The 15559-nt window shown below is 45.9% G+C and overlaps 1 protein-coding gene and 1 long non-coding RNA gene across 2 annotated transcripts in view; one reads left to right on the forward strand and one right to left on the reverse strand.

The window, feature by feature from the left end:
* Positions 1–14712, reverse strand: part of LOC110309748 (guanylate cyclase soluble subunit beta-2) — a 71991-nt gene extending 57279 nt beyond the window's left edge. Inside the window, exons 1-3 of the mRNA XM_021182478.3 lie at positions 14590–14712; positions 11284–11406; positions 6014–6087 (exon numbers count right to left, since the gene is read on the reverse strand). Coding sequence (XP_021038137.1) covers positions 6014–6087; positions 11284–11406; positions 14590–14712 — 320 coding nt within the window. The remainder of the gene's footprint in view (positions 1–6013; positions 6088–11283; positions 11407–14589) is intronic.
* LOC115029254 (uncharacterized) lies at positions 8941–14214 on the forward strand. Its single transcript, XR_003834832.2, has 3 exons — positions 8941–9024; positions 10896–11070; positions 12191–14214. It is a non-coding gene; the product is annotated as an uncharacterized LOC115029254 (long non-coding RNA).
* Positions 14713–15559: the final 847 nt, after the last annotated feature.

Consider the following 15559-nt stretch of genomic DNA (forward strand, 5'->3'; position numbering starts at 1 on the left):
ACTGAGGTTGGTTTGGTGCTGCTGTGTATTCAAATGCTAAATTCTGTAGCCCTAGATCTGGTTGCCCCAAGAGTGAATTCTCACATACATCAGCTTTTTTTGTGCAAACCTTGTTCCCCATGTTCATTGGTCAATAAAAGGCTAATGCCTGTGATTGAACAGGAGAGAGAGAGAGAGAGAGAGAGAGAGAGAGAGAGAGAGAGAGAGAGAGAGAGAGAGAGAGAGGCAGGACTTCCTGGGAGGGAGAAGGGAACTCTGGGAAGAGAAAAGAGGAAAGCTTTCACCAGGAGACACAATGGGAGACAGACGGACATGACAATGGTCCTGGAAGGCATAACAAGCCATGTGGCTGGATGGACTGGATAAGATGGTTGGGTTAACTTGACTAGTTAACTAACTAGTCAAGAGTATGCCTAGCAAAGGCCTAAGCTTTGAAATATTAAAATGCCTCTATGTGATTATTTGAGGAACTAACTGATCAAGGAATAACTGCCACCATATTAATTCCCAATGTAAGTTAATATATACTGAATATTAATAATCATTTTTTACAGGTCCTGGCAAGCAGAGTCCTGAGGTCCCAAGAGATGTTAACTACCTCACCTACTAGACCCTTGGGTATTCCGAAGTAGATGAAGAGAGGACCTCAGACCTTAGTATGAATTAAGACCTTAGCACAACTGACTCCATGGTGGAAGTGCCATTCAGGCTGTAAAACCCAGCATGTAGATAGCACCACCTGCCAAAACTAAAACAAAGCCTAATCCAAAGTCCATAGTTCTGGAAAAAGACTCTAAATGTACCAACCTTCCCTTTTGACTTCTATACTTCTGTTTCTAGCTAACTGTGCTTGTTAACTGAGGTGTTAACAGAACATGGATTTTGTTCTTAAAATCTCACTCTGAGAAAGGCTTGGGGCCACACTTGGATCTTGAACACCTAGTGTAGTCACCGACCAGTTAATAAAGACTTTCTATTGGCTTAAAGCCATCTCTCATGACAAGGACCATTTATCCTCTTCTCTTGCAAGTGAGTATGAAGAGTCCCCGGGGCTTCAGTAACCCATGCCTACTAGAAGGAAAAGCCAGGGCCTTCCTGCCTTTCACACGTCTGTATGCTCTGGTCTCTAACAGCTTCTCTACTGTTACCGTCTGTCAGACAGCACAAGTATGATACTGCAGTCTGGTTGTTTTCCACCAAGTTCAGCTCACCCCAGGCCCTTTGCACTTGCTGCCCCCACTTCCTGGAGCAACACATTTGCATGATCCAGGGTTGGTTCCTTCCTGCCAGTTCATACATTACCTCTATGCAGAGACTGTACAGCTATCACAGAGAAATGTGCATCTCCCCTTGGTCTCTTTCAAATGTTCTATGTTTGCACAGCTCTCGGAGCAACCAGGAAGCTCATCTATTTGTTTGTTTGCCTTCTGTTCCTCACACTAGAAGCCATTCCCTGGCTCAGTCCCTGTGTCTTCATCACTACCCTCCCCAGAGGCTGTACTTCTCTGCTCAGCACATGCTAGGAGATGAACACACACCTGCAGAGTGGAGAAAGTGGCCCAGCTCAAACAGCCGGTGAGTAATCTGGGCAAACATGGAGACGCAGCTCGTCCCGAAGGTCCAACTCTCCCCAGCCCATTAGTCGCCTCTACTGTTGAGGTTTAAGCCAGGAGGTTACAAAAGGGTGGCTCAGAATTAGAAACCTATAAATCTAGACTCTATGAGAGGGAAATCAGTGAGGCAAGCAGAAGGGGACACACATCTGTTTCTGATTATTTCATGTAAAATAAAATCTATGTCATACCGTCTGGAGACATAGTTCACTTTGTCTAATCATTTCTTCTTAAATTTTGTATGGGAATTGATGGCTTTTTTCCCCCTTTCAGCAAAAATTCTGCCTTAAAAGCACTGGGGAATTTGTTGTTTAAACATAGCCCAAAGCAGATTCTTTGGCGCAGCAAATAATCTTGGCTTAGTTTCAGCTTGTGTTTATAAGCTGAATTTTCTGTATTATGGAGTTCTTTTTAATAGTATTCCCTAAATGAATCTAGTTTCATAGCTGAGCTTATTGGACATATCTTACTCTTGGCTTTCTCAGGGCAATCACATAAATGTCTAGTTAGTTCTGACCATACGAGCACATTCTCACGACTAGATTAAGCAGACAGGCTAATGCGAAAGAACTCAAATCAGGTGACACAACCCGACTATTGTCTTGCTAGGTCCTCTGCTTCTGGTGGTGGTTCTTCATTCCCCCTGCAGGATTGTGCCCTGTCTTATAACTTTCTTTCTCATTGTGGCGACCAGATTCCCAACAAAATGTAGCTTACCCTTGATCATAGTCCGAGAGGCAACAGTACACCATAGTGGGGAAGGTATGGGAATGGGAGCTTGCATACATTTGGGTCCATCAGGAAGCAGAGGGAGATGGATGGAGAGGTTTCATCCGCAGGCTCTTCCCTAGCTCAGGGAACAGCACCACAGCACCAATCACGTTCAGGCTGGTTTTTTTCTCCATTAATCCTTTCTGGAGACACCCTCACAGACACACCCAAAAATACATCCCAGGCATTCCCTGTCCATCTTTCTTTCTTCTTCTCTTTCCTTCTTTCCTTCTTTCTTTCTTTCTTTCTTTCTTTCTTTCTTTCTTTCTTTCTTTCTTTCTTTCTTCCTTCCTTCCTTCCTTCCTTCCTTCTTTCCTTCCTTTCTCTCTCTCTCTCTCTCTCTCTCTCTCTCTCTCTCTCTCTCTCTCTCTCTCTCTCTCTTTTTCTGTCTCTCTTTCTGTCTCTCTTTCAGATTTATTTTTTATTTATATAAGCACACTGCAGCTGTCTTCAGACACACTAAAAGAGTGCATCGGATCCCATTACAGATGGTTGTGGTTGCTGGGAATTGAACTCAGGACCTCTGGCAGAGCACTCAGTGGTCTTAACCGCTGAGCCATCTCTCCAGCCCTGCGTGTTGTTTTTTTTTTTTTAATACAATCAAGTTGCCAATTAACCAATTATCCCATGATCCTCTTTTAATGTTCTTTATAATTTGAGTCCATCCAAATGACAGAGTGAGAGAAGATGACACAGAAATGGCATGGTCCTTCTAGGAAGGTCACACCAAGGGTCCAAAGAGGGACAGTCCTTTCTGATATCTTTGTACATGAAAACCCACTTCTGTCTTGGATTTGGGATGCTCAGTCAAGCTAGTACCAGTCAGTGGCCATGCTATTAGTACAACAGATTTATGATGGACGAGAGGTTGTAAGGCCTGTCTTAGACAGGGCATCTCAGTTGCCAGCCAGAGGCAGAGCCAAACACAGGGCTTGCTTCTGAGGACTTTAGCAAATCCCTGGTTATTTTCAGCAACTTCCAAAACTCTTTCCTTTTTCCTAGGCAGGACTAACAATGGGAGCCAAGCTGAATCCTCAAGAATTGAGATGATACAGATCATTGAACCAAAAATCCATCTTTCCCTCTTGCTGGCTATGGTGGCCCACACTGAGTGCCAGGGAGATCAGGCTGGGAGAGGGGTCCATTGCCTCATGCTGGTCTTAGGAAGGCAGATCTCTGGAGACAGCAGGCAGACCAGCAGAACAGCTCCTAACAATGTTGAATGTGGCTGCCTCCTGCTGCACCTATGCATCGGAGGAGGGGAGAACACGGTGGGGTTCTTACAAGATTCCCCAAGATGTGTTGGTCTGCTCAGTCTTCTCCTCCCCTCCAGCAGACGGTTGTGTTATTCTTCAATGCAGAATCAGAGATTCAGGTACAGGGGGCATGTGGCTCATGGACACACACTCCCGTACATAGTCCCTCCACCTCCCGATCCCATGAAAATAAGCTGAGAACAAACCACGCCTCCTGTGTCAGCAGCTAAGGTTCATTGGGTGCTCTCTTCTGGCTGAGCATCTTTTCGGGTGTCCGACTTACACATCTCCTAACACCTCCTCCTACACACCTACTTGCAATGGTCGTTCTTTTATGGTGAAGCACCTGGTTCACTGAGTGGTTAGATACTGTTCTGTGGCCAGGCAGACTGTAAATCATGTTTCTGACCTTTGACCCTCCAGTGTCTGTAGCCCTGGGCCCTCTGCTACAGACTCACAGCCAAATGCTGTGACTTCTGGGAATGCCAAGTGTTGCTTCTCAGAGAGGTTCCCCATCCTACTATCATGTGGATCTCACAGCCTTCATGAGCTTGCTCTCTCTCATCTTCCTCCCAAGGTTGATACCACTAAGCATAGATAGAGACAGAGGGAGTTAGAGGGGCATAGAGCTTTAAGTGACTCCTGCCTGACCATTTTGTGGCAAGACAAATGATCTCAGTGTCCCGTGGGACGTGGACCTGTGACGCCCTACTTTCTGCATTCCAGGTCTGTAAGGTAAAGTCTCTGCGGATGGTGACATCATCTGGAGGAGTGATTTATTGGATTCATTAACCCCGCAGCATTGTTCGCAGCACCAGACATACCAACGGAGGTCAGCCAATGCACGTTCACAGAGATGACCTCTGATCGCTCCCAGAGACATGGCCTAGGCTAGAAAAAAATGTGTTGCCATCACTTCCTCCACATATATGTGCATATGTGTAACATAGGATAAGACTGGATGCCACAAGCTGGCTTCCAATGTCAGCATGTGTTCATCCTTGTAGCTTTTGCTTCAAGTGGCTGCAAGGACTGTCAGTGCCAATGGGCAAGTTCCCATTGTTCTGCATCTTAACCAGGATTGGCTATTATGTAAAATCTTTGGAGACTTAATAAGCAAAGCTGTGCCTAATTACCTTAATTTAACTATTCTTGATTAACTGAGGAAGCCAATCATTTCCCATAGTTTTTAATTCATTTCTCTGTATAGAACTAGGTGATGTCTGAGAACTTCAGATCCAAGTCTGTAACTCTGGAAGATGTGGAGCCAAGAAGATTACAGAAATCTAATGAGGGGTTATTTAGAGATATAAATGACAGAATTTAAAATAAATAAATAAATAAAACCCTACTGGCTGGAGTCAGAAATGATCTAAAGAACAAGTGAGGAGGGAGGCGGTGGCCTAGGAGCAGCATGCTTGCCTAGTGCACTCCAGACTGTTCAGCTCTTAGTGTCTCTCTCTCCTCCACTCTCCCCTTTCGCTCCCTATGCACATATGATTTGCTTTCTCATTAGTGATTATAAACAACAGAAGAGGAGATAGGTCAGTGCCAAGGGCCTAGCATGAGCCAAGCATGACCCAAGGTTCTGAGTTTAATCCCTACTGTTAGGAGAGGAAGGGGAAGGAGTAGAGAGAGACAGAGACATAAAATGAGAGAGAGAGAGAGAGAGAGAGAGAGAGAGAGAGAGAGAGAGAGAGAGAGAGAGAGAGAGAGAGCACAAATGGAAGTTCATTCATTACATACATCCTGGAATCATGTGACTTCTTAGTAACACTTGGGGGTCCCTGTTTTTAGGCTTATTTTAGAGATAGAGAAGATATGAGGGACTGAGAAAATGACTCAGCCAGTAAAGCACATGTCACACGAGCATGAGGACCTAAGTTTGAGTCCCTAATACCCACAGGGTATGGCAGTCCATGTCTGTCACTCCAGCCTGGGATGGTGCAAGACAGAGGCAGGCAGATCCTTAGAACTTGCTGGACAGCTAGTCTAGCCAAACCAGTGAGCTCCAGGTTCAGTGAGAGACCCTGCCTCAAACAAGATGGTGGAGACTGACTGAGGAGGGTCTCTGATGGTGACCTCTGGCCTCCGCATGCACACAAACACACAGCACCCATACACTTTATACATGCACATGGACGTATAGAACCCAGATAGGGGTTAAGGAGTCTTCTCGCCAGTGTGTTTCAGGTATTTACAGTTGATGTCTTAGTCACTAAACCTCACTGACTGCTAAAGTAGTAACATTACCCATCCAACCGTCTCAGTCAAGAAGTCAGTAAAACACTAGAACTATTCAAAACGAAGGAAAAGGAAAACAATAACGACAACAGCAGCAACAACAATAACAACAACAACAGGGGTACTTACTTTAGCTTTTCCCACGTCTCCTCTCCAAATTTCTCTGTCACAAGAGACTGCAGACAGGTGTTGATAAATCCGTACTAGAGCACAAAAGGAGAAAGAATTTGGAAAATGAAGAATGCCACTCTAGACCTGACCGAGGTTTGTTTTTTTTCTGGGGTTCTCTATACTCTGAGTAGCTACCATCCTTTCATGGTGGAAAGAAAGCTGAGCTGACTTCAGCTGCACATCGCATGCACACAGAGATCCTGTGAGCTGGAGTTCCAATCGCTTCCAGATCCCTGGGATCCTACTCTCAACAGGAGATTGTTGGTTAAATGAGGGGGTTGAATCATTTTATCAGACACTGGGAACCTGAGGGCACACACTTCATGACAGGTCTTTCTCGTTTTAGGTTTTTGAGTCAGGGTTTCCTCTAATCCAGCCTGGCCTCAAACTTTTATGAAGGCAAGGATGACCTTGGATTCCTGGTTCTCCTGCCTTTATTTCTCAAGTGCTGTAGTGCACCATCAGAGTCCTCACCATAGGTATGTGTGTGTGTGTGTGTGTGATGTATGTGTGGGCACTGTATATATGTCTGTCTCTGTCTCCTCTCTGTCTTCTCCCTCTGTCTCTCTTGGTGTCGGTGTTGGTGTCTGTGTCTGTCTGTCTCTGTCTCTCTGTCTGTCTCTCTATCTCTCTGTCTCTGTCTCTCTGTCTCTCTGTCTGTCTCTCTCTCTGTCTCTGTCTCTCTCTCTGTCTCTCTCTCTCTATCTCTCTATCTCTGTCTCTGTCTCCCTCTCTCTCTCTCTCTCTCTCTCTCTCTCTCTGTGTGTGTGTGTGTGTGTGTGTGTGTGTGTGTGTGTGTGTGTGTGTGTGTATAGACCAGAGTTCAAAGTTGAGTGGTATGGTGTCTTCCTTACTTTTCCACCTATGTTTTCAGACAGGGGTCTCTCACTGAACTTGGAGCTCATTGGTTGACTAGCCTAGCTGGCCAGCGAACTCTAGAGATTGTCCTGGCTCTACCTCCAAGTGCTAAAATTACAGGTCTCCCCACCCCCAACCCATATCCATCAGGATTTTGCACAGGTGCTGGATATCTGAACCCAGTATCTTATGCTTCCTGTAACCAGCAATTTATCAACTGAACCAGCTTCCCAAGCCCATGACAGAAAGAGAAAACAGCACAGAGGGCCACACTGGCAGGCTGTATCCTGGAAACAGGCCTCTGTCCTGCCATAGTTCCAGTTCCCACAACAGTGCCATGTTCTCCCCTTCCCGTCCCCCAGCCCCTAGATGTGCCCTTCCCCTAGCGTGACACCAATCACTCATACACATAAAATGCAAGCTTCACTTCTGTATACACTCCTCCAACCTTGGCTCCCCTCCATGCCTGACCCCATGAAGGCTCCTGCAACAGGCAGTGGTCCCTAGTCTTCCTTTACTACATCATAAGCTCCATACGGTGACAATGCATGAATCACTTCCCTAAATTTTGATTAAAGTCCCACAATAGAACCTAGCACACAGCAGGTACTTAATAAAGACACTAAATAAATGAGCACCTAACTGAAGCCTCAAGTCTGAACTCCTGGAAATCCTTAAAAATCCGCAGGTACCCAAATCAATCAATCTTAACAAAGACCATAGCTATCCATCTTTACAAATGGATGCAAGATCAGATAAGAGCATTAAGATAAGACCTACTGTCTGCATCCAAATGACCATAAATACCTACCAGTGCACAGCAAGGAAAACTGAGGCTCAGGGGAGTTCAGTCGCTGCTGGACTGTAGCCCCATCATCTGTTCTGGGTTTTAAGCACTGGGTAATACACCTTACATTTGGTCAGTAAGGCAAGTGGCTCAGCTTTTTGTCTTTGATGGTCAGCAGTGTCTGGGGTTTACGTAGCTAGTTCCTGGGGTTCCCAAACCCATAGGTCATAGAGAATCCCACACAGCCTCTGAGGCTTGTTGTCATGTTCTCAGCTCCAGCCAAGGCTCAGGAGGGAGTGCTGGCTGACCTTGTCTGCACAAACCCTCAGAGTTCTAGCTCAGCACCACACAGCTTTTGAGAAGGGATAAAGATAAAGGAGTACATTCTCCTTCGCGGCAGACAGATGTTGCTGCCGGGGAAAGCATGAGGCAGTTGACAGACTGCTGCAGAGAGTGTGCCCAGGGCTGCTGGGGCCACTGCTCTCCAATCTGCAGGGGATACCCTCGTCATCCCATTATGGACATTCAAGGACTATGTGGAAATAGGCAAGAGTCACTGGCCAGCCTTAGCGTTGATCTCTGAAGCTGTGCTTCCAGGATGGCTATCCAGTCAGATCAACAAGTCAGCAGGGCTTCCCACTGGCTTGGGCCATCTCAGTCTTTCAGAACATACTCAGGTCCTACCTGAGGCACACAGAGAAAGGCTTGTGTTTGAAATAAGTGTTGAAGTGTCTGAAAATGGTGAGGGCTAACTAAATCCTTCTCCCGCTGTCTGTGCCTTCCTCCTGCTGATTGGGGTACACGCTCCATCCTGAAATTTAGCTTCAGTGAGGCTGGGAGAATCCTGGAGCCTAGAGGAAAAGGTTCCCTGCGTGCTTTAGGGTGAATTTTCTAACTTCTATGAATCCAGTCTGCTCCATGAACTAAGGTGGAGATGATAGCATTTTAGATGGCAGCATGGGGGGAGGGGCTGTTGTTGGGTTGTATGTTAGTAGTTCTGGAGTATAATAACCCTGCAAGGCTGATTGCTAAGCTGAAGTTGGTGCTGTTTGACATTGGCCCCTCTTGAAATCTCACAATGGGGATCAGAATGATCCTCCTGGAGCTCAAGGACGTGATAGGATAGAAGCACATGACAGTTGTTCATGCCAAGAGTCATGTCTATCAGAGAGTATGCACCAGAGGGCTGGGAACATAGCCACTCTGTGTAGGTCTTGCCAAGCATGAGAGCTGGGGTGATCTCCAACCCCACAGGAACTGGGCATGATGGTCCGTGCCTGCCATCCCAGCACTCTGGAGGCAGAAGGAGGACTAGAAGCTCAAGGTTTGTTTGTTTCGTTTGGTTTTGGTTTGTCTCCTATTGCTTTGTTTGAGTATTTTTAATCTTTCTTGTCTTTTGTTTTTATATTATGGTTTCTCATTTTGTGTTTTTATAGGTTTGGATGTGTGTGTATGTGTGTGTATATGTGTAAGGGTGTGTGTATATGTGTGTGTTATGGGTGTATATGTGTGTGTCTGTGTGTGTGTTTCTTGTGCCTTTCTTCCTTTCTTAATTCTATTTGGTTTGTTTTATTTGCCTGTTTGTTTTCTGAAGAGCAAGAAGGAAGGATATGGAATTGGATGGGGGAGGTAAAAGGATCTGGGAAGACACTCTTACATGTGCCAGCAAGATTTTGCTGACAGGACCCTGATATAGCTGTCTCGTGTGAGGCTATGCCAGTGCCTGGCAAATACAGAAGTGGATGCTCACAGTCAGCTACTGGATGGAACACAGGGCCCCCAATGGAGGAGCTAGAGAAAGTACCCAAGTAGCTGAAGGGGTCGGCAACCCTATAGGAGGATCAACAATATGAACTAACCAGTACCCCCCAGAACTGTGTCTCTAGCTGCATATGTACCAGAGGATGACCTAGGTGGCCATCACTGGGAGGAAAGGCCCTTGATATACCGCAGTACAGGGGAATGCCAGGGCCGGGAAGTGGGAGTGGGTGGGTTGTTGAGCAGGGCGGAGGGTTGTATAGAGGACTTTCAGGATAGCATTTGAAATGTAAATGAACAAAATATCTAAGTTAAAAAAGAATTACAAAATAAAATAAAATATAACAACCCCCCCCCAAAAAAATAAAGGATCTGGGAAGGATGAGGGAGGAGAAAGATCAGAATGTATTGTATGAATTTTCTATAAAAAATATTTTTTATTTGTAATTTTGATGTGGAATTTTACATAGTACTTCAGGCTGGCCTTGAACTTGTAACGGAGGTTGACCTTAAACTTCTGACCCTCTCCCTGCCTTCTGGGTGCTTCTATTAGAGGCCTAGACCTTGTTTATGAAGTAGTGGGTGTCAAAGCTCAGGGTTTGTGTGTGTGCTAGGCAAGCCCTACGCTGAGCTGTTTCTCAGCCCTGGTGCCTTTATTTCTTGGCCTAATATAGTAGTGTTTTTTTTTTTAAAGGTTTTCAATAATAACCAGATAATTATACTTCAGAATAAAACTGTAAGAGAAGCAACTTTAAAGCCCTGTTAGCAGCAAGGCAGTGACTTATTCCAAACACAGCCTTCCCATTTACACACTGCTGACCCCAGGTCAACCCACCAACTCTTGATTTTTTTTTAACTATACTACATGTCACACACACACACATTTATATATCTTGCTATATTCTAAACGAGTTGCAGAATTTTGAACTTTCAGCAGGGTTGTGAGGATGCCAATCAACCCTCCTGGGTGCTCCCACCCAGCTCCACTTGATGACATCCTGTGTAACTGGAGCATCTCTCAGAGTTGAGGCGTTCTGCTCTCATGGTGCTGTCAGTGTTAGCTAACTCAGGGAGCTAAAGGCCATCCTTTCGTTGTCTCTTGTGTGCTTGCTTTGCTAACATCCTTTGAGCTATTCAGGATCCCATCTTGCATTCACTTGTCCTGTCTCCCCATCACCTTCCATTGTCCACCCTGTGCCAGTGTACCACAGGATGGCTAACGTGCTGCATGCAGCACACTAAGCTACAGTAGCATCTGCTAGGATCCTCTACACTAAGCCCTACCACAGTTTCCTCAGAACTTACTATTTGCTAAAGGTAATTAGAGATGATGCAAATGTCCCATTTCTGTTTAAAAAAAAAAATCTGCCCCTCTTCCTGTCCTGGCTTGTGGCAGCTGCTACTGTGTGATCCAATGGTGATTTCCTATTTCTTTAGGATTCTTCTAGAAAGAAGAATTGCACCTCAAATTGATATTTTTAGTTATAACAAGATATCCAGGATAGGTGGACACAAAGGAGTCAGAAAGTGAGGCGATCCGGTGAGCATACTCAGTGGCAAAGAGAAGAGCCAAGTTGGCAGGCTGACCTCGAAAGACAATGGACTTAGGAAGGTAGGTAGTGTTTATGGTTCATAAAACTTACTTGACTTTTAACTTGAAGCTGAGATCACCTTCCTTTTGAAACGCCACATCTAGACCTTTACAAACTGTCTAGAGTTGTCCTACGTTTGGGTCATTTTTGTCAAGATCTTGAATAATGTTACCTAGACCTGGGGTCAGGGAGACTCTGTCTCAGCAGAACAAAAGCCACTGGCGGCTGCTTACCATGGTGTCCAGCGTCGTGTCTCCAGGCCGGAGCTGCACACCCGGCGTCTTACCAAATCTCTGGAAGGCAGTTGAGGTGCTCCGCAGTGAAGCTAGGAACTGACCTCGGCCTTCTGCTGAGCCCTGCCCAGGGAGGTAAAATCTGGGCTGTCCCTGTAGGGAACAAGCAGGATTGCCACACAGCACCCCAGGGGCGCATATCACCACCACTAAGCTCTCTCAGGAGTTGAGTGTGAAGCCCAAACTATGCCCTTGAGGTGTCAACACAATAACCATGCCCTGCTGTTCCTGCAGAAGCTGTACTCCAGGGAGCAGAGACCAGCAGAGCTCGAGGGCGCTGGCCATACTTTGTCATCTGTGTGTGTGGCAAGTTGGGAGTCTTGTAGGATGAGTGTCCCAGTCCTACCAGACCCTCAAGACAATGGTGACTCTTTCTACTGATTCTGCTGTGCATTCCCTTTCATCTGCAGAGGGTCTCTGGTCTCAACTCTCTCTCTCTCTCTCTCTCTCTCTCTCTCTCTCTCTCTCTCTCTCTCTCTCTCTCTCTCTCTCTCTCTCTCCCTTCCCTCCTTTTTCTTTTTCTTTTCTTTCTTTCTTTCTTTCTTTCTTTCTTTCTTTCTTTCTTTCTTTCTTTCTCGTTCTCTCCCTCTCCCTCCTTTCCTTTCCTTTCCTTTCCTTTCCTTTCCTTTCCTTTCCTTTCCTTTCCTTTCCTTTCCTTTCCTTTCCTTTCCTTTCCTTTCCTTTCCTTTCCTTTCCTTTCCTTTCCTTTCCCTTTCCTTTCCTTTCCTTTCCTTTCCTTTCCTTTCCTTTGAGACAGGATCTTTAAATAGCTGTGGCTATCCTGTAGCTCACTCTGTAGACCAGGCTGTTCTTAAACTCACAGAGATCCACCTGTCTCTGCCTCCAGGATGCTGGGATCAAAGGCATGCCTGGTTCTTTCTGAGATGCAGAAATCCCTGCCTGCTGTTGGACAAAGCCATTTCTCGGGAACCACGAGGCCTGAGCACACGAGGGACTGAGTCCAGCACGGCTGTTTCTGAAAGTCATGAGCACGTTCCCAGAAGCCTGAACTTGGCTTCAAGTCTACCCCTCAGGAAGGCTGTCTCTTACAGGATGCTGTCTACTGGGAGGCTTCTAATTAAACCACTTTGGATGTCATCCAAGGAATGCCTGCCTCAACCAGCACTTGGCACTGTCATGCTATCTTGTGGAGTCCGCTGGGGCCTGAAAACTTTATTCTTCCACTGAATCACTGCTATGTTGAAGGCCCAGGTAAACTGTTGCCTGAAGTCTACTTCCTGAGTATTTCTTGGAGTCACAGATAAGAAACCCAGCCACTAACCAGATCCCCTGAGTATCCCCCCGAGGCTGTTCCAGTGACCTGGCATCTGTGGTGCGAAGGCAAGATGACCAATAAATAAATGTCACAAACCAAAGGAAGAGGGTTCCCAGACCACACAAGGGCCACAGCACCCTAAAATATGACTCACAGTTAAGACAGCATCTCGCAAACTTGACTACGCAGGAGGCTGAGATGGTTCACTGAAATCAGTGCCCAGACACACTTCTCCTGAAGGTACCTGGCCATGTGTCTCAGGAGCTCCAGCCTCCTCTCAGCCCTCTCCCACCCAGCTGCAGCTCGCCTGAGAAAAGCTTTTCTGGCATCTCTGTCCTTGACTTTTTCCAGCGCGTTTGTTCCTGTCTTCACTGGCTGGCTCCAACTATGCTCTGGAGAGGCCAGACCCTCAGAGACACCAGGACTGAGGGAAGCTGTCTCTTTACTCCAGAAGAATGATTTTGCGTGCTTGCAAAGGCTAGAAGACTCTGTGCTGCTTCTCTGTGGAGAGGACATGTGGTCCTGAGAAAATGTCCCCAGGTTAGATGATTTCCATAATTATGCTTCCCAAACCCTTCCCAGCACATTCAGCTGACAGCTCTTTCGGCCCTGCCAAATGTACTTGCTCTGATCCCCGCTCTTACAGCCCTCAACCCCCTCCCCGCTTTTACAAACACATACAAACACTCATGCTCACACTTCACAATAAGCAAATGGTTAAAAAAAAAAACCCAACTCCCTCTTTCTTTTTCATGAAGCAGATGGTAGGTCTCAGGAACTTGGTGGAAATTAGGCTTTCTGATTTTCTAATAAATTTTAGCATCTCGCACAAGGAGCACGAGCTCCTTTTCATTCTGATGTTAAGTACCATATGGCCCATCATCCAAGGAACGTGGCAGCTTCATACCCAGAGTAATGTGGAAGGGAGGAGCGTCCCTATGAGGCCAGGGTGTGTAAACCAATCGGATTCCAGGGTGAATGCCTTTTGATAATAATATTGTATATGGCAGAGGACTAATTATCCCTCTTTTATGGTATGTGTTAATTTTCTCTGCCAGTTTCCCTAATTACAACTGCCACCCAAAGGACTACTCTTTGTAAATACTCTGTAAACATTTGAAAAGACACAGACAGCGTGTGCATGAGGAAGGCTGTCCCTGGCTTTCGAAGCTGTCTGCAAGATTAGCTGGCATCTCGTAGGTTTTTCAGATGCATTAGCAGCTGGGGAGGACTTGTTACTGTATGGGAAGACACCCCTCCGTTCCCATGACATCATGGGCTTCCCTGTATATTCTGGGATCATTGTTTTGAGAGACCAGTTTTTTGGCTTTTTTGGGGGGGGTTGAGGGGGTTTTATTATTTTGTTTTGTTGTTTTATTGTTTTGTTTGTTTGTTTGTGGCTGCCTTTGTTGCTCTGAAGTGAACAGTCTCACAAATTACGGCAAACACGGGGCCCAGCAAACACAGGAGTGGATGTTCACAGTCAGCTATTGGATGTATCACAGGGCTCCCAATGGAGAAGCTAGAGAAAGTACCCAAGGAGCTAAAGGGATCTGCAACCCTATTGTTGGAACAACATAATGTACTAACCAGAACCCTGGAGCTCTTGTCTCTAGCTGCATATGTATCGAAAGATGGCCTAGTCGGCCATCAATGGAAAGAGAGGCCCATTGGACTTGCAAACTTTATATGCCCCAATATAGGGGAATGCCAGGGCCAAAAGAATGGGAATGGGTGGGTAGGGAAGTGGGGGGTGCTATGGGGGACTTTTGGGATAGTATTGGAAATGTAATTGAGGAAAATATGTAATAAAAAAAATAAATAAAAAAAAATAAAAAAAAATTACGGCAAACATATATGCTAGCATAACTCATACCCAGATATAAATGGAGTGTCTGCATTGTCCAGCAATTCCCTTGGTGCCCCTATTCAGCCACCCCCAACCCCTCCCACTGCTCTCCTCACTGTACCTGTAGATGGGTTTGCTTGCTCCTAAACTCCGCTCGCAGGGGCTCATACAGCACACCGTCTGCTGTGTCTGACATTTTAACCTTTAGCGTATTCTCAGCACACAACACTTCAGACATCACCATCCTTTCAATTAGACAGGTGTTTGTAAATACAACCTCATCACTCTCTCTCTCACACACACACACACACACACACACACACACACACACACTTCTTCTGATAACATTTAAGCTGACCCAGCAAGACAGTCTTAGCATCCTGTGCGATGAGAAACAAGCTTTCATTGTTTAAAGGATACCACGTGCTTAAATAAGCTTTAGCTATTCTGGACAAGGCATCTCACAGGGACAAGGATCTGCGGGTGCGGAGAAGTCCCACCCTTCTCTGGTTTGGCTGACTGTTTTCCCTTTGCATCTGTGTAGCATTGTGTGCTATTTGATTGACTCCCCTGGTGTGGCTAACATCTCACTGACAGGTGGCTAAGTGGGGATAAGTGGGCTAAAGGTAAGACTGGGGTAAAAGCCAGGCTTTCCAGCCAGTCACCATGGGACTGGCTATTGGCCTTGCCATTTGGAACACTGGGGAGGGAGACTGTTCTCCATAGTAGACTGAGCAACAGGGCAAGACCCTGTCTTTAAAAACAAAACAAAATGAAACAAGGGTGTCAGGAGAGCAGCGTTGTGATTGGTGCTTGTAATCTCTAGGACAGCTGAGGCAGGGGAATGGGAAGCTCAAGTCAGTAAGACCCGTTCTCAAAAACAAACAATAATTAATAATAATGATGATAATGATAAAAAAAAGTCTGAAACAAAGGCTCCACATTTCTTCCAGGCCTATTTCCATAGTTATTAATTCAGCATGCAAAAGTCAGAGGAGCTGATCCCAGAAGACAGTCCATTCCCCTAAACGGCCACAGCGGGCAGTGGTGCTTTAGACCCGTCACAACAGCTATGGAAATCATTTGTTTTT

This window comes from Mus caroli, unplaced genomic scaffold (assembly GCF_978045245.1).
Source record: "Mus caroli unplaced genomic scaffold, Mus_caroli_1 scaffold_12, whole genome shotgun sequence".
NCBI classification, from domain to species: domain Eukaryota; kingdom Metazoa; phylum Chordata; class Mammalia; order Rodentia; family Muridae; genus Mus; species Mus caroli.